General features: G+C 46.5%; 3 protein-coding genes across 4 annotated transcripts in view; 2 read left to right on the top strand and 1 right to left on the bottom strand.

Moving 5' to 3' along the window:
- The first annotated feature begins 682 nt into the window (after nt 1–682).
- LOC131266576 (thyrostimulin beta-5 subunit) lies at nt 683–1,260 on the top strand. Its single transcript, XM_058269145.1, has 2 exons — nt 683–1,078; nt 1,150–1,260. Exons 1-2 carry the CDS (start codon nt 683–685, stop codon nt 1,258–1,260), a joined length of 507 nt encoding a protein of 168 aa, XP_058125128.1.
- Nucleotides 1,261–1,535: 275 nt separating this feature from the next.
- Nucleotides 1,536–5,975, bottom strand: LOC131266574 (serine/arginine-rich splicing factor 7). 2 transcript variants are annotated; one of them, XM_058269143.1, is made up of 3 exons: nt 5,707–5,975; nt 5,103–5,506; nt 1,536–2,942 (listed from the first exon to the last, which is right to left on the bottom strand). In XM_058269143.1, the coding sequence occupies exons 1-3, from the start codon at nt 5,707–5,709 to the stop codon at nt 2,660–2,662; spliced, it is 690 nt and encodes a 229-aa protein (XP_058125126.1). In that variant the 5' UTR covers nt 5,710–5,975; the 3' UTR covers nt 1,536–2,659. The 2 variants fall into 2 exon arrangements, with proteins under 2 accessions (XP_058125126.1, XP_058125127.1); XM_058269144.1 differs by having other exon boundaries at nt 5,103–5,635.
- Nucleotides 5,976–9,985: 4,010 nt separating this feature from the next.
- Nucleotides 9,986–17,659, top strand: part of LOC131262910 (cGMP-dependent 3',5'-cyclic phosphodiesterase-like) — a 49,349-nt gene continuing 41,675 nt past the window's right edge. The window contains exons 1-2 of the mRNA XM_058265008.1: nt 9,986–10,303; nt 11,806–11,922. Of these exons, the coding sequence (XP_058120991.1) occupies nt 9,986–10,303; nt 11,806–11,922 (435 nt within the window). The remainder of the gene's footprint in view (nt 10,304–11,805; nt 11,923–17,659) is intronic.

The raw sequence follows: 17,659 nt of genomic DNA on the forward strand, positions 1-17,659 counted from the left end.
GTGTTGTATTTTTGTCTCGATTGCTGTCCAGCAGTACTGCCGCGCAATAGTACGACAAAAGTGCGTCTTTGTCGTTACGATGTTGTCCATTAAATTTCAATAATTCTCAACTTCGGCCATTTCGCTTGACTGGCAATCCGATTACATTTGCATTTGTTCCGTTGTTCGGGGCCCGGTTGAGTTCCGCTGTAGCACTAGGAGCCCCTATCGAGTCAGCTGTTTCAAGTGCTGCCTTCTACGCTACGTGCGATGGCTTAATCTCCACAGGCAGGCACAAAAAGGACTCGTGGTTTTTATTTCTTGGAAGCGTGGACTAGAAAATCAACCCCCTAATGGTACACCCACACACTAGGATGAATGAGTGGTCACTTTGCCATCGAAAGCGGATTGCATGCGTGAACGTTGCGCATGTCCGAGGCATGAAGCTATCCTCCTCAGTGACTCCGCGGATGTGTATAAAACCGATGGCTTCGGTTGATTAAAACCTCATCCACTCGAAACCGTCGAAGGTGATAGGAGTGATGCTGCAACCGTCGGGTTCGGTGCCGTTTTTTGTGACCTGCTGCTCGAAATAAGCCCTAGGATTACATTCCCTGACCTTCAGTGTGAAGAAAAGTTCCCCCTCGGTTAACCTCGTTTACAGAATTCTTTAGTTAACGTTTGAATTCCTTCCTTCGAAACGATGGCCGGTAAAGCGTCCGGCCGCCTGCTAGTTTCAGCCATCTGTATGATCCTCACACTTGGCGGTGGATCGGCGGCCGATTCCGACTCGGAGCTTGCGAACCGCCCGAAGGATGTCTACCTTGGATGCCACAAGCGCCTGTTCACCTACCGCGTGTCGCAAACGGACAGCAAGGGGCGCGAGTGTTGGGACCACGTGAGCGTACTTTCCTGCTGGGGTCGCTGTGATTCGAACGAAATATCTGACTGGCGCTTCCCGTACAAACGCTCGCACCATCCGGTGTGCGTCCACGCTGGGCGTACGAAAGCGGTCGCCCTGCTACGCCACTGCCATCCGGATGCGGACCTTGTGGCGCGACAGTACGAGTATATGGAACCGAAATCGTGCAACTGTCAGGTAAAATTCGGGATGAAAGCTGGCTCCTCCGCCGTCTCTGGACGCTGAACCAAACTCCCTTCTGCTTTCAGACCTGCTCCAGCACGGACACCAGCTGCGAAGGACCGAAGCAACTGAACACGGAAGCGGTGACGAAAATTTTCCAAATCGACGACGAAGATACGGAACCGGAATATCCGTAGGCGCTGCAGCTCGCTGGCACTGCCCGATAACGCCGGACCAACCCAAAAAACCCCAATGGTAGCCATTCAACGACACTCGTGCCTAAAAGGAGGGCAAGCATGCATATCTGTATGTACTTGAACGTTACGTTAAAATTAGTGGAGTGTACGAAATAAACTTTATTTTTATGCCACGAAAACAGGACAAGGTTAATTACCCGGATTTGAAAATGTATTTGGCATCCGGCTTGAATTCCGAAAGTAGGATATTTTTAGCGAATAATTCACCGGCTAGGTACGTACTTCGAGACTTGTATCGTTTTAATTTTTATTCACATACACATTTCCTTGCTTAACACTTATCTAACTCGCCACACGACACGAACAAAAAGTACAGATTGTAATTAGAAACCGTAAACACAAAATTGTACATAGCGTTCTTTGATACAAAAAAAAATTCATATTTTGAGATAATAGTGTGCCTTTGCTTTGCGAAAGTCCAAAAGCTCTCGCCTGTTTTTTTTTTCTTTTTCGGGGAGATCCGAGTCTAGTAGTGTCTTGTCGTCCGGCTCTATTGTGAGGTTTTCAAAAAAAAAAGAAACAAAAACGGTGGTCAAACCATGGTTAAATGCTACTACTTTCACTGCACACACACAAAGTCCTTTCTCGCTGAATAAAATAAAATGCTTCTTCTGCTTCTTCGCCGCTAAGGTTTCGGTGCATTCGTTTTACTCTAAACGTTCAGTTCACCGAGATGCACGTCGTCGATTAAACTACCAAAAACTAAAAAAAAAACCGGGCGGCTTCGACGCGGTGTGTCGACCAGGACCCGAGAATACTACATTGTGAAACTGTGTGTGTTTGACCACTCGTCATGCTTTCTTCTATGCTGCTGTTGTTCGGTATCGTTGCGTTGTTAGAACTACCGTTTATGGTGCAGCATAAGGATAAGACTCTGGTGGTCTAATAGCAGAACGCCTCTATATCGTTTGTAGGAAAGGTTACGCCATTTAGTTTGCTTAGGAGATGTTTAACAGTGTGTGTTCGAACCTACCGGTTCACCACACACGTTCCGCTCCTATTGTTTTGTTTTACTATAAATTATAAGCCCTGTCTGTTCTGTTTTGTTGGTTACACACCCCCGTTAGGCGGCCTTTCTAAGCCTAAAGGAGGGCCTTTTAAGCCTCGGTGGTCTGCGTCTGAGTGTGTTTGTGTATTTCTCTATTGGTCCTACCAAAAAAAAACCCCTCTCCCTTCCTTTCCTGAAACTCCCCCATTACAGGAGGAGAAGACGTTAGGCGAGTCACGGTGTGTTCTAGTATTCTAGAGAGATGTAGCCAAGCAAGATACATGATGATATTCTCCATCGGACGCATCAACCCCTTCCTCCTCTCGTCGTCTTCCGTGTATCCGCTGCACCCTAGTCGTGGTCACCGTTGCGATGGCGTGAGTGCGATCGGGACACCGAGCGGGACGGTGAGCGGGACACGGACCGTTTCGCCGAACGGGAGCGACTTCTCGATGGGGGGCTGCGCGAGGTACGGCGGGGCGATTTGCTCACATCCCGGCTCACCGAGCGGGCGGCCTGAGTGCTCCGCTTGGGCGTTCCCTTCGAGCGCGAACGGCGGTCACGGCTGCGGGAACGGCTGTAGCTACGCGAACGGGTACGTAGCTCGCGCGAGCGCGATCGTGGGCTGCGAGACCTAGTGGTGGGGAAGGGCGGAATGGATCGGAAATCACGTACACAGGCACGTAACGTAGCGTAGAAAAAGGGGACGAGAAGGAAAGAAAAACAATGTGAAAACAAACGAACGGAAAAGAAAACAACACATTAGATAAGGCAATCGATAACACGTGTAATGGTCCTACAGAACAAAACTAATTAGTTCCAATAGTGTAAGGTGGTTTTGTTTTTTTCCCAGCTATCGGGTCCGCGTCAATTTGAACGATCTTTACAACCATGCAACACAAACAGCGATCGCAAGAACAGGATTTTCCATAGCATTTTACAATAACGTTCAACAATTTTCGCTTGAAGTTAGTTTTCGTGCTCGGGCCTATTTGCAATGGCCACCACTCCCTACCCATCGCGTGGGAAAGCGGGGAGCATGAAAAACAAACCCGTCATCATATACGTTATTTACAATAAATTCTCTCCCGATCACCGCCACCCTTGTCGTCGTTCCCTTGCCACAACCAAAGGAACAGATTGTTTGGTGGAGCGGGGGATGAGGGAACTGATAAAACATTTCATCGCTCTAAACTTGATGCTTTCGAAGACAGGAAACATTTATCGGTTTTCTTAGCAAAACAAAAATCGCATTCCTCAGCAGCTGCAGTCGGTTCTTTCTTCTTTCCCTCTAGTCTTCTTAATGCGGCCACCGCTCGCATATGATATCTCGCAACCCGTGGCGTGGTGCGGAAAAAAAACACGAACAAACGGAGAAAAATTGTTGGTTGGAAAAATGGTTAAAATTGGGATAGCTTAACTAACGGAAACACTCACGCGGTTCGCTTGCAGAATTAAGGAGATGCTCTAGAAGCTCTAGTTGTTTAGTGGAAGAGAGGTTTGTGTAGAGCAGTGGTGCGCAGAAACACAGGGAGGTTCTCTTCCCCCTGCTTGCCGAAAACAGACCGCAGTACAGCACCAGGGACACCCTCACCTCAACTCCCATCTCCCCTTGGTAGGGGGCGAAGGGGCAAAGGGGAAAGACTTCTCCTGAGGTTGCAGTGCGTGTGTGTGTGTTCCGGGCGGAGGAAAACCGGGCCGAAGCGAAGTTCCGGAGCACAATCGCCTCTTTCTCTCGATGGCTTCGCCGAGCTGCGTGCCGCCGGGGTTGGGAAATTGGGTTTTGGAAGAGCGCTTCGTCGCTTGCACACGCAGACCTTTAATAAATGTAGCGACGCACGACGTTGCACGACGAACAACTACGCTGAAGGAGTTCTAGACGACTCTGTGCGAAGGGGGGCGCCGCTGCGACCGTCTTCTACCACCGACCCCCCTCCCACCCAACACACACACCAGACGAGGAGGTTGGTGGTGGCAGCAGAGCCAGAGATGCTTGACGAAACCTCCGATCGGATCTGGAGCGGGTGTCACCAAACCCGCGGATCGTATGTCTGAGTGTGTGTGTGTGAGACTTTGTGGCAAACCAATTGCCACGCGTTGGTAAAGGACGCTTGGTTGGTTTTGTTTGCCATCTTCCATGCCAGTTCCATGCCGCCGCCGCGCTGCCGCTTCTACGACGGTCTACTACTACGGACGGAGTGGAGTTACGGAGCCGCGGGACCCGCCGAGCAGGCCTCCGGTTTCTCGTAGCCGTTTCGCATCCACGGGAAAGGTGTGTGTTGACGACTCGGTCGATCGATAGGATCGTTCTTTGCTTTTGTCTAGGCTGCCGAGACGAATTGGGCCCCCGTCATATCATATCGGGAGCGAGAAGAATACTCCGGAGAAGGAGGCTAGGAGAAGAGGTTGCCAAAGTGATCGAGCATGCTTCGATCGAAGTGTTCCAATGCGCTCATCAAATAACGCAGATTATCCATTTGAGCAGGGCTCGACGATGCTGACCGTCGTCGGCGGCCTTCGGTGGCTTCGCTGTTACTGTACCAGTTCGAAAGCTACTGTTGAAAGGTGAAGTGGTAAGGTTGGAAGTTTTTCTTTTTTTTTTGCTCGTAGGGGACAGGGAAAGAGAGAGAGAGAGATTTGTTCCTTTTGGTGTGAAGGAAGGATAAAGCTTATGGAGGTGCAGGAACGAATGTGTTTAGGGTTCCGCGGACAGTATCCGCGCAGGTTGGGCAGTAAAATAGAAAGAGACACACCAAACAAACGGTTCTACCCGTTTGGTAGACTTGCTACCTACCTTTTGCGTCCTCGGCGACCCGAACGGGCACAATCGCGAGCAAAGTGGCCACGTCCGCCACACTCGTAGCACCGATCGTCCGACTGGAATCGGCCACCTTTACCGCCGCGCGGTGGTCCACCGCGTCCGCCACCTCCACCACCGCGTCCACCACGACCGGTAGAGAGCTCTACCCGGGCTCGCCGGCCGGAAATCGTACGCCCATCTAGCCCGCGTACTGCATCCTCCGCATCGCGCGCATCCTCAAACTCGACGAAGGCGAAACCGGGCGGATTGCGGGCAACCCACACGTTCCGCAGCGGTCCATAGTACCCGAACGCTTCCTCGATGTCCTGTTTGCTAGCGTTGTTACCTAACTCACCGACGTACACTTTGGCGTCATGCGGATGGCGAGACATCTTTGACTGGTTTTTTTTTTGTTCCCGCCGTGCGGTTTTTCCAACGGAGCGTGAACGTGTATGTGTGTGTATGTATGTGTGTACGTATGGCGTGCGTGTGATCGGTAGAGAATTATCAGTAAACAACCGTGTTTACTAAATGAAAACATTAATAACACGAAACAAACGTATCAAATTCGTCAAAAGTGGATCGATAGAACACTTACCATACTTTGTTGTAGCCGCAAGATGAAAAAACACTCCGCTGACGCTACGCTTTCCTCCGGAGCTGCTGTCGGATCGATGCCACACTTCAAGTACTCAAAATGTACGTTTTCCTGCACAGAACCAGTTCGATCTCAATTACGACTTCCTTGCAGCACTGAATAGTGCAAGAAGGGTCGCTTTTTGGCTATCAGTAGCACTTTTTTCCACGCACTCGGAATGTGTGTTCTGAAATTGCAAATGTCGCTGTTCTTTCCGCAGGAACGCACGAAAAAGCCGCGCTGACGGATTCTGTAGTAGTGTTGGGAGCATCGGATATTCGGAAGATTCGAAGATGCGCTCCCGTCCCGGATTCAATCGGATTGGATCGCATTTGACAGACACGTTTCAAATTTGTTCGAACCCATTCGATTTTGTGGCTCATTTGTGGCTCAATTCAATGCGATTAAATTTTACTCTATTTTATCGGATTCTGACTCTTTACAATTGCGACTAAATTCGTTTCCAATGATACTCGATTTTAGTCAACCGGATTGAGTCCCAATGATTCGAATTCCTGTAGGGATTGAAAGGATGGCAAAGCAGCTTATATACACCTTGGTTATACTTTTTAATACACCTTGTAGGTTACGCTATGCTCGCACATGTCGGGGTATTGGAAGAATAAATTCCCAATTAGTTCTTTATTACTTTATGCAAATACTACAGTATTCTCCTTAGGATTGCCCACTATAGTGAGCATCCATCTTTCGCTCGCTGCGTGATATGAATTCCTAAAAGGCCGAATAGGTGTGAACTCGGTTTTCTTTGAATGTGTGTATAAACCTTGAAATTATTTGAAAAGTTAAACTGTTGACATCGAATCTTGGCGGCGATTTAAAGAATGTTTTAAAATCCTTCGTGTCTAATCTATGGAGTAATTTGATGCTATTTGAGATGAAATTGTATTTTATGGGTAATTGTTTTATCTGAGATGTTGTTAAAAACCAAACAGAATATCTTACACGCTTTCCAGACTGCACCGTCGCGTAACGCGACGTCGCCTGACAGGCGCTGAACTCCATGCAAAAAAAATCTAGCGCGATTCGCGCGACATCGCGCAAGGTTTTTTTTATATGGAGTTCAGCTCCTGTCAGGCGACGTCGCGCTGTAGTGTGGACCCCGAGTTACTCGGGGTCCACAATGCAGCGCGACGTCCCGTTTCAAAAGTAGCCCAGTTTCGGCAGAACAATCGCGCAAGCCAAGCGCGACAGAGGTAGGAGAGTATGTGGAAATATGTATCACATTGGGGCGCAAACTCGGCTAACATTTTTTATTGAATTTTGAGGTAGTAATGCATCGTATTTGTTTAGCTACGTATTTTATGCACCCTGAGTGAGTTTGGCGCTTCCACATTTGAAATTCACTGAGAAAACAAACTTAAACAGACAACGACGATATTTTGGCCCGCCGTAGGAAGTATATATTTCCACATCATCTCCTACTTGTTGAAGAGCAGTTTGTTTACGTTTCGGCACCCGAAAAAACTTTGGTAAAAATATCAATTATAACGGAGTTTGATAACTGAATTACATTTGTGAAGCCTAGAAATAAGTAGTACAACGCAAAATCCGATGTTTCGTGAAGAATATTGCTCGTTTTGTTCGCGTTTGTGAATCGGTTTGTTTACGTTTTATCCAGCTGTCGGTTTGTTTTCGTTTCGAATTGACATTTGACAAGAGCTATCGCGACGTCGCGTTTTTCGATGTTTCTACACTAGCGCGATTTGTGCGAAATTTTTTTTGTATAGAGTTCGGCCGCCTGTCAGGCGACGTCGCGTTTCGTGACGGGACGTCGCGCTGTAGTGTGGACCCCGAGTTACAAAAGTTTTCTCGGGCTCCACTGACACGCCCGGTGAAAACGCTTCCAACATTTGACAAATCGAAATCATAAGGGGTGCGCACACACAATGCGCGCGTTCTTCGGGCTCAACGGACGCGGACACGACGAAAGCAGATTAGATTTTTTTGCAATCCTACAGGAAGCAAGATAAATTTAGGATGTTTAAGCATACCACCTTACGAATACAGTACATCCCTAAGTGACCATCTATGATTTTTCTTTAATTGTTAAATCACGAAGGAAAGTTAATCATTTTGGTTGCTGTTTTCTCATGACGAACTACGAACAATTTTGGACGAAAGTTCTACACGTCATGCAATGCTCATTTTTTAACATCTTGAATTCCTTCTACACGGCTTATCGTGCATATATTGTCAATTTTTGTCAAAACCGCTTACTAGGTGTAACGGTCCTACACCCTGATCCGTGAAGCAGCCACAAACCATGATATACGAACTATGCCGACGGATAGGCAGCACAAATCGTGGGTCATAAAGCTTGTTCTGGTGCCGCCTCACATATGTACATACGGTGACAATCTATGGGCAGTATTTTTTTCTACGTACTATAACCAGCGCTGCATTGGGCTTCAAGAAACGTAAACTATGTCTTGTGTAAATCTGTTTTCCAAAATGGTTCCAACACACCACGTGGCCATTGTATGTTTCGCATTGTATGTTATGTTTCGAATTAAGTGTACGAATGGACGATTACAAGTTTTCCATATACCGTCAGATAAAACATCAACTTTCCAAGGCAGGAGGCCACTAGGGGATCCAGTATTTGGTGACGTATAACAAGAAACAATTATAATACACATTTATTTTCTACTCTTCCAACAGTAACATACATTTCTGCCAGCAGCGAGAGTGACAGTTCCGAAAAAACACACAACGTACAAAATATTTTGTTATACTGTCATACTTACGGCAGGCAGTGGGAAACACGAAGTGTGCTGACACCGGCCCGAACATTTCCGAGCGAAGTTTTTTCACTGCACACACCGCGTGCAAGTCGTAGCGCTCGTAACGACAGTCGCGAGTTTACTTCCGACCGGCGTGGTACGTTCTCTTCGCCGTTGATGGTTTGGAACATGCTTCCGACTTTCGTTCACGGCGCCTCCATGCCGACCAACAGCAGAAACAAGCATCATCCGCGTGGTCATTGCCATAGTTCGCTTCGCCGGCGACGCACCATTCACTAGGTGCGACCGTGACCGTGAAGTACGCGGCGGTGTCGGTAGATTCCTTCCCGCAGGAAGAAAAGTAAGAGCCCCTACTTAGTGCCACGTGTGTTTATCGCTGCCGCACCGGCGACGGTGGAATCCTTACCGATGAGTCCCGAAATAAATTCGAAAGCAAAAGCAACAGCAAGCCACCGGCCAGATTGCGTGTGCAGTGAAGTGTGTTGTGTGTAAGCAAAGCATGGAATGAGCGACACGAAGGATAAAATAAAACCAAAAAAGTCCCTAGGGGGCAAATTTATCACCGTTTCTTACTTTACGGTCCCCGCGTATCTACCTCGGTCGGGATGCAGTGGTTATATAAATTGATTGAACAACGATCAATTACCTTGTTTGCGGTTGTTTATTTGTATCTTGCCTGTTTATCGTTAAAATCGTATCATCAACCGGTAGCTTTTATTTCTTGAAAAATGCCTTTTACCGTCAGTTATCTTTTATTGTGGTTATTATAATGATATTTTGTTGTTCCATTTAATTCCATGCATTTACGAGCGATCATTTTGGTCGTTATTGCCAGTAGCTTTTAAATTTTGAAAAATAAAAATAAAATAACCTGAAGAGGGAATTGATACTGCTGGAAGTTGGTAGATATCTCTAATATGTTTGATAGAATATTTTCACCGCAAACAGAAAAACGCGCGCAATATTTCTTTACGCCATGCTCGCTCATACGGTTGCGGCGAAGTAACGCTTTCGCAACGGCTGTCAACAGCGAAGGATAAAAGAAAACAAAAACAAATTATCGCCACCGGCCACGATTGCCGGCATTCACCTGGTGGTTGCCCCGATCCTGTAGTGTTTAGAATATTGTCGTCGACAAACATAAGATCATCTCAATCTAGCCCGTTGTACAACCACCCGAAGTGTGTTATCATACGAGTTGTGTTTTCTTCTTTTTTTTTTAATGTGCTTTACGATAGTCGTGTGACAACTTTATCCCGGCGTGCATGATTGTAAAAAAGGTAAAAAGTGTTATCCTAACTGAAATCGTTGCGTCGTTCAAGTGAAAACAACCGCCACAGTAGGCGTTTAAAGTGTGTGTAAAAGAGTAAAAAAACGCGAAAAAGAATTCAAGAGCAAAAAGCTTACCGCTTCGAGTGGTGCACAAAGTGAAAGATAGCGCAGGCGAATCTAAATTGATAAACAAACAGACGAAAATGTCGTACAACGCGGATGATTGTCCCGATAGCGCATCCTCGCCGATGGGGGAAGCAACCGGCGACGGCGTGACGACGATGGCGACGGCGGAGTTAAATTGCGCGACGCCTACTTCGCCCGGGATGACACGACAAAATGCCATCATCGGGGACGGCGGCGGCGAGTCCATCGACGGCGACGCCGGATACGCGGAAACAACGGCGGCCGGTCCGCTGGCCGGCTACGAGCCATGCGATCCGCTAATTATCTTGAATCTATTTCAATCCCTGTCCGCCACCACCAACTCGCTGGAGCTGCAGATGAAAATCAATCTTCATGTAAGTTCATCCGCCGTCCAACGGTGGCCGGTGACCACAGCCCCTCCGATGAAACGTAACCCGATTCATCGGCCGACCCTGAGACACGGGACGATACCCCATATGCTCCGCAAACGGTAGCGAAAGTTCCCCCCGCTTGGCTTCCAATCGAATACGCAATGATCTTCACGGTGATGAAAGTTGATCTACCGCCGGGGAGGGCGAAGGAAGGGTAAGGCCGGTTGCAGTGGGTTGTCGTCAATGGGTCGATTGTGTTCCGGTTCCCGGCTTCGGTATCGCAGCGAAGCAAATCTAATTAACTTTGATCAGATTCTGAACCGAGAAGCGTTGATTGGGCACGCGGGCATCGATAGGACCACTGTTTTGCCTGTCCTCGCTTGGCGTGAAGGTTCCCTACCCCCGGTGGCCATAACGAAACCTTGGGGGTCCGATGGTGGTCCGTAATTTGATAGATACAGATTCTGGACGGGTCCTTGAGTTTGCTGATTCGATATAAATTAACGGGAAACGAAAGCAAAACAAAAAAAACGGGAGTGATATGATCGAGTTTAAGGAGCTGATCGAAAAAGAACGGAGCCCATTTTCTTATCGGTACAATGTTCGAAACGTTGCGAAACATTTAAATCGATTTGATTTATATAATAGCGTAAATTTTCAGCAATTTATCGCTCCAAAATCGCGTTTGCCGCGTGGCATCAATTTCCCACATAAGCGTTCCGTTTTATTACCGACGCACATGTCATCACGAAAGTACGCAATATTTTAAACACAACATGGCTCGCACTACTCTCCCCAATATCGCAATAAAATATTTGTTTCGTACACGCCGGATCGCGACTGCAAGGCATGTTTATGATGTCACGGAACACGTTTCGCTAATGGCGCCTCGGTTAGCTTTTTTTCTTCTCTTCTTCTCGTGTCCATCACCCCAACTCCCTAAATGACATCGTTAGCAACCCAAGGCCAAAAAAAACAAGATGATCACTTGCCCCAAAACTCGTGCCTAAGCTGATATTGCGAAACATTACTGTGATAGGCAGCGAAGTTGATGAAGTGCTGATGCAAACGCCTCACCCCAATAAAAACAACAAAAAACACTAACGTTATCCGGAAGGGGAGAGACGCGAATAGCGAGTGTCACGCGAATTTCAAGCATGTAATGCGCATCACCATCGAAATTAAGGGTGCCATAAAAAATAGCGACGACCCACGGATAGGGCGATAGAGAGAAGGAAAACGTTGAAGGTTTGCACATTAATCAAACCGGAACTGCGCCGGTCCAACGTCCTTTCGGGGTAGGGGTTAGATAAGAGGTGTGATCCTTTGCACGGAACTTCCATCCTTTCACTTGTGACCCTAATGAGTGTCACTTGTCTCCACAATACGAAAAACAAAGGGGAATACAAGGACTTATTTGAGTACTCTCCAGCGATTTGACGATTTGTTTTTAATCCTTTTAATCGACCGAAGCATTTTCTTGTACCGCTTGTCTGTCTCCACAGCTGAAGGCCCTCACGAGATCTCCGTACGTTTTTCTGGTGCCAATTCTCCACTCCAGCGAGGAAGGTCTCATACAGGTCATTAACGATAACGTGCTCGAGAAGGAGATTCGCTTTTCGGTAAGTACTTTTTTGCGGTGTATTTAAAAAAGACTCGTTTATTATTCTTCTTCAATCGTTTTATTAGCTCACTCGTTCTTCGATCGAGGATCGCTTTGGTGGCCTGGTGAATCGTACCCAACCGTCGAAATATCCCGTTCGATCGATCTCCAGCCGGCAGACGACGAAATTGGGACGACTTTAAACGCTCTGCTTGCCGTTTCCTTTCGCGTTCCCCATTTTTTTGCGACTGCGATTTCTTACGGGTTGCGCTCGTCTCGCGAACCCCCGCGGGAACTGACATTGACGTCGCAATTTACGTCACACAACCCGCCGCCACCGTCTTACCAACCCGGCAAAAGGCCCCGGCCGATCGTTATCTCAGACTCGGCTCGTGCGAGACCAACCGTCGCGCTTCTTCTACTCGCTTCTCTCCAAAGGCATGTCTCCCCGTGACCGCCCCGCCGTATCGCGAGTAAATACCACAATGCGAATGTGTTGCGCTGCTCCCCCAGTTTCTTTGTCGTTGTTGTTCCCTTGCCCGCCCGCAAACCGTTTACCTTTTTTTTGTGCCGTGTCTCAATGATATTGTCATTAAACGACGGCCGAGGTTTTCGTTTTGTGATTTTGGCAAGTCTGCAGGGTGGCCAGACAGGACGAGCGATCGGGAAGCACATTATTCGCGCGGTCAGATTGACGGCTCGCGTTGATGCGGTCTCCACTTCAGAGTGGCACAAAGAGTTGTTGTGGCGGGACCAACGATGGGGAAGATTGATTGTTGGCGAAGTGATCGGTCGGTGAGACACCGCAAAATTGGCCCCGTGCAAAATAACGGACCGTTAGCACCAATCCAAGGAAAGGCTTCCGGTTGTATTTTTACCATTTTACATGAGGAGTCAGTTTTCTGTTCGTTTCTTGCATACACAGATGTTTACAAAATATCCAACTAGTTTAGGTCCGAAGGTCAACACGCTGCCTTTCTTATATCTAAACGTTTAGGGACCTTTTACGATAGGTAGATGTTTCGTTCCACCACTCGGATTTACTGTACAAATGTTGTTTATAAACTTTAGTGCTGCAAATATGTTTTGTATATTATGCTATCTAACAGTACAGTTCATATTTTACCTTTCCCTGTAAAAATGGTGACATCTTACATGCCTCTGAGGTCGTTGTTGGGTTCGGCCTAATTTGATAGTAATAGCTGGGGGCAGGAACATACAACTGCAAAACAAAACAAACCACTATGTCTACGGCGTGATGCAATTTGCCCGGAATGGTGCACGATGGTGTTTCGCCACAGTTCCCTCCGCCTTGGAGAGGAAAATGAGGGGGATAAATGTAATTTTCTCGTAGCGCGCTACGTGCAATTTGTGTTCTTCACACCGCTCCGTGCCGTTTACCCGTGCTGCTGTTTCTTCCGATTGGAATCCCGGCGGTTCTGCGGAGGACACGGAAGACGCCGACGGTCAACACAATCCAGCGCAATTACTTTTCCAATCAATTCCTATTTGGCTGGATGGGTGGAGGATTTTTCTCGGTGTGAACAAATCGTTTCACCTAATGTGCAGCCATTTATAACAGGGCATGTGTGTGAGTGTGGTAATCGTGCTGGAGGAAGTTGCTCTTCTTCTACCGTCCACCATATGGGCATGGATTCCAATGTTGGGTTATGGGCTTTTAATCAGCATGCGATGGGTGAAAATGAAAGTGAATCCTCTTCGCCCTCAGAATAAGTTAGGCTGTAGAGCATCTACAGTCTATTTTGTATTGATGGAAAATCGAATTTATTTGGATAAGCTTTCCGTTAGATCAAATGATGATTGATCAAAATATGAATTCTCTTATCAATGGCCCAGCTTGACCAAAAGATAAATAGATCTTCTTGGGGTAATACGCACTCCTTAAGGAAAACTATTGAGTTTTCAATTACCTTTGCAAGTGATTGTCGATTTTATCAATTCATTTGGTTCATTAAGGTACAAACAAGTAACCTGTTGAATTTCAGTTTTTGTGGTTAAACAATATATGAATTTTCCAATTTCTCAAAAGCTCATTTTTTATCTTTTTCTGGTTGAGACAAAATGTACCTGTGCTGGGGTAAAATGCACCATCATAACGGAGCAGTACGCACCTAAATAGTGAGGCAAAATGCAAATGCCTTACTCAAATAACCAAATAGGGATAAGTTAATAAGTTTAAAAATTTTCTGTGATTTGAATGCTTTTATTTCATCATCTTAATTTTGAAGGATAATAATTCGTTTTAGTTTGTTTACAAACTGAAGCAGTTTTCCTCGACCAATGGGTGCATTATGCCCCTGTCCATAGTTGTATGATTTAAATTATTAATTAATTAAAATACGAGTAAATCTGCATACCGAGATTTTTATATGTAGTTTGTAGCTCTGATTCTAATTCAAAGAACTATGTAACCCTGTAAAAACCTATACTTTTGTACTATTTTTTTCTTAGTATGGTTGGAAATATTATATCAGAACATGACCGAACTGGTGATGTTCTTGTTTTGTTCTTATTTCGCGTTTCTGTCGATGTAGAGCTATTAATTGCACAGAGTGACCATATTTTAGCTCACACTTGCAGGATGACTACTAGCGACCAAAACGCGTTTTTCATAAGAAATTCTAAACGGTACATTTTGCTTCAGAGGTGCATATTACCCCAGCCATGCCTATTGAATTTTATCACATGTTATGCTAAGATATTAATTACCTCCAAAGTTTCTTCGAATTGTTCTACTTAACTGGTCGAGATAGCATGAAAATTAAAATTAACATTCCCCAATTTATGATGCAGAGAAGTGCACACTAATTAGTTCTTATGACCGTTGGGCATTTGAGTAGCATTTCCGGGTAAAGTGCTTCATTGTGACGACGATTGATTTCCCTCAGGGGTACCGTTTTATTAGCCTCCATCATTGCCATTAAATAGCGCTAGATTTCCCAATGCGCCAGCATTCCGGGTCGAGTTCCAATTCTGCATCCCCGTAGTAAGACGTTATGTCTTCCTCCTCCCCCGCTTTGGCTAATCCTCGCCCCGGTCGGTTACGGTTTGACCTTAAAGAAGGCCACCCTCGCAGGACACGACTTCCCGTGTGTAATCCCGTTTGCTCACGGAACACGCTCCCTAATTCCCCGCCTCACTGGAGCATCATTCGGCTAATCGTTGGCCTAATAAGTTAGTTTCATTTACTTTCGCCACGCCAACGAACGCTCGGGCTACGAAACCGAGACCAGCCTGACGAGCTCTGTAATCCGTTTGGCCAGTACCAAAGGCAACTTTATTGGACCAACGATGAATAGCTAAATCCACCGTTGAGTGCCGCTGGATAGCACCACTCGGATTGTAATACCAGCGTGGGGCAAGCTTGCGCTTCATAAATAGTGTTTGTGCAGAAATATCCCATTCACCGAACGGTTGATGGTTTGAACACTGTCCATTCCACTTTCTTCTCGAACATTTGCTCACGGGAACCGGCAGGAAGTCTTGCGGAGTTCGGATCCTTCCTCGGGGAAGCGCCCTGAATGCAAAGAAGTATCATCCTCCTCGATGCCAAAGGCGCGGGGTTGTGTGATTTTGACCCATTTTCTTTCCGGAACGGTTTACTTAACCAGGCCGAGCATTGGATTACGTCAAAGACCGAACGGATGGGAGATTGCCAGCATGCTCGTGCACGATGGCAAGGGTACGCCGTAAAGCCTTCTGCGTAGATAACAGATAGGAAGCTACACAACGCCCCAAGGCTACCGCGTTTGCTTATCTAGCCCGAAGATTCTGGCTATCGAACTGGGGGTTGGGGAGTATTCTTTTACGTCGTTTTCCTGGGTGGAAATAAATCCATCTTTCGGTAACTCGAAATGTGGAACAGTTTTCGATAAAACCAAAAATAATATTGTAGGAAATGAATACAGAAAACAATATTAAAATATTAATGGAAATAAGGTTGAACTTTTGTTTACAATTGCATCAAATTTAAAGTGGATTTCTCTCTTGCTCTTCGACGGTTTAAGGGTTCAACATCAAAATAAAAGTTCTTATTTTTGTTGTTGACAAAATTTGACGTATTATGTAACATAATACCTACTGCCTTCCGACATTCTACTAGAAATAAGGTTGGGCCAATTTAACTCGCCGAATGAATAACACAGTATCAGTGTCTAGTTTTGCCTCCTGCCCGCCTTCCTTTCTTCCCCCCAAAAGGTCGACCCTTTTCCGTCCCTTGCAGGTTTGAAGGAGAAGGAAACTCTCTGCACGTCGTTCGCGATAAAAAAGATAAAAAAAGGCATTTTTCCAAGCCCCACCGCCACCGGCGGCGGGAAAGCTTTTACTTTCCATCCTTTCTATCTTTCACTCCATCATCGTCATCAGCGTTCGTTCCTCGAGTGCTAGTGCTCGCTGGTAACCTTTAGCATGCTGGTTATGTGTCTTTATATCTCCGGATAACCTTGCTTGGGTCTGACGTGTGGTACGCTGCTCTACCGTATTTTTCTTTCCATACCCGTTTTCCCGTTTCCCCCCGTTTAGTTTTAATTCCCTCCAACTGGAAACCTACGATCCCCTTTCCATTCGGGTCGGGGAAACCCGGGGGGGCGGGTTGTTGTTGTTCGGTCATTTGGACAGGACGTTTCTCTCCTCCGGAACGGAAGCGCAGTGACATTGGGGCCGGGACTTCTCGCTGTGTGTAAATCGTGCGCCCGGTTCATCGGTTCATATCGCAATAAATAGCCTTCCATTGACGTCAGCCCATCGGGGCCCCGTGCCCTCGCAATTGAGTGGCAATTCCGGCGAGAAAAAAAGAAATATTAATTGAAATTGGTCACAAAAAACCAAGAGGTCCGGTTAAGCTTTTTTTTGCTAGTTTTTGTTTCCTTCTCTCTTCAGTATTTTATTTTGGACAAGCCGGTAACTTAATGGAAAAGAAAAAAAACTATGCAATCCTTTGTCTAATGGTAACCCCCCAAATACAGGGTAGTACGTTTTTGCTACATTTTTGTTTTTTTGGTCATACTTCCAAAGCTCTTATCAAAACGAATAATCATCATCCGGTTGTAATACGCTAACGGCCCGACCACGATCGGGGGTTCGCTCGACGGTCATCAGTCTAAGATAATTTGATGGGGAATATTTTTATTTTACTGTGTGTTACGGTCCCACCCGGGGTGTACTTCCGTCATTAGTGGGGCTGACTCTTTTCTTTCCTTTTTTTCTCCTTCCGCCCCTAACCACGGTGAGACTTCATCTGCATCGCTTTTTCTTCGGTTTATTTCGGCCCAACCGTGGTGCTCTAACGAGTCGCGCTGAAATTATGGTAGAGGTTTACCTGTTTTTCTTATCTTACCATAATTCATCCGGTTCTTTTTCCTTCCTCCCTCACCGATTTTTGGCTCCTCTTGAGCGTGGATTCTTCGTAGGGCACCATTAGATCCGTGTTTTACGTGCCACGGGGGTACTGGGTGTACCTCCCGCAAGAAGGCAAACCACCCCGGATAGCCAATGTTCAATGTGATGCAAATTTAATTGCACGAAGCTAAGGATATTTTCGGTACACCAACGTACCGAGCATAATGAGGTACACTTTCTTGCGCTACAAGAAGTTTTCGTATTTTTCTTTCTTCCCTTCCCACCTCATCTTGTTGTTGCAATTTTCCGCTTTCGGCTCGGACTCGTGATACAATTACGGGCGAAGCCGGTTGGAAATTGTTGGTACGTTTAAGTGAGTACGCCTCGTGTTTTTGTGT

The sequence above is a fragment of the Anopheles coustani genome, chromosome 2 (genome assembly GCF_943734705.1).
Source record: "Anopheles coustani chromosome 2, idAnoCousDA_361_x.2, whole genome shotgun sequence".
Taxonomy (NCBI): Eukaryota; Metazoa; Arthropoda; class Insecta; order Diptera; family Culicidae; genus Anopheles; species Anopheles coustani.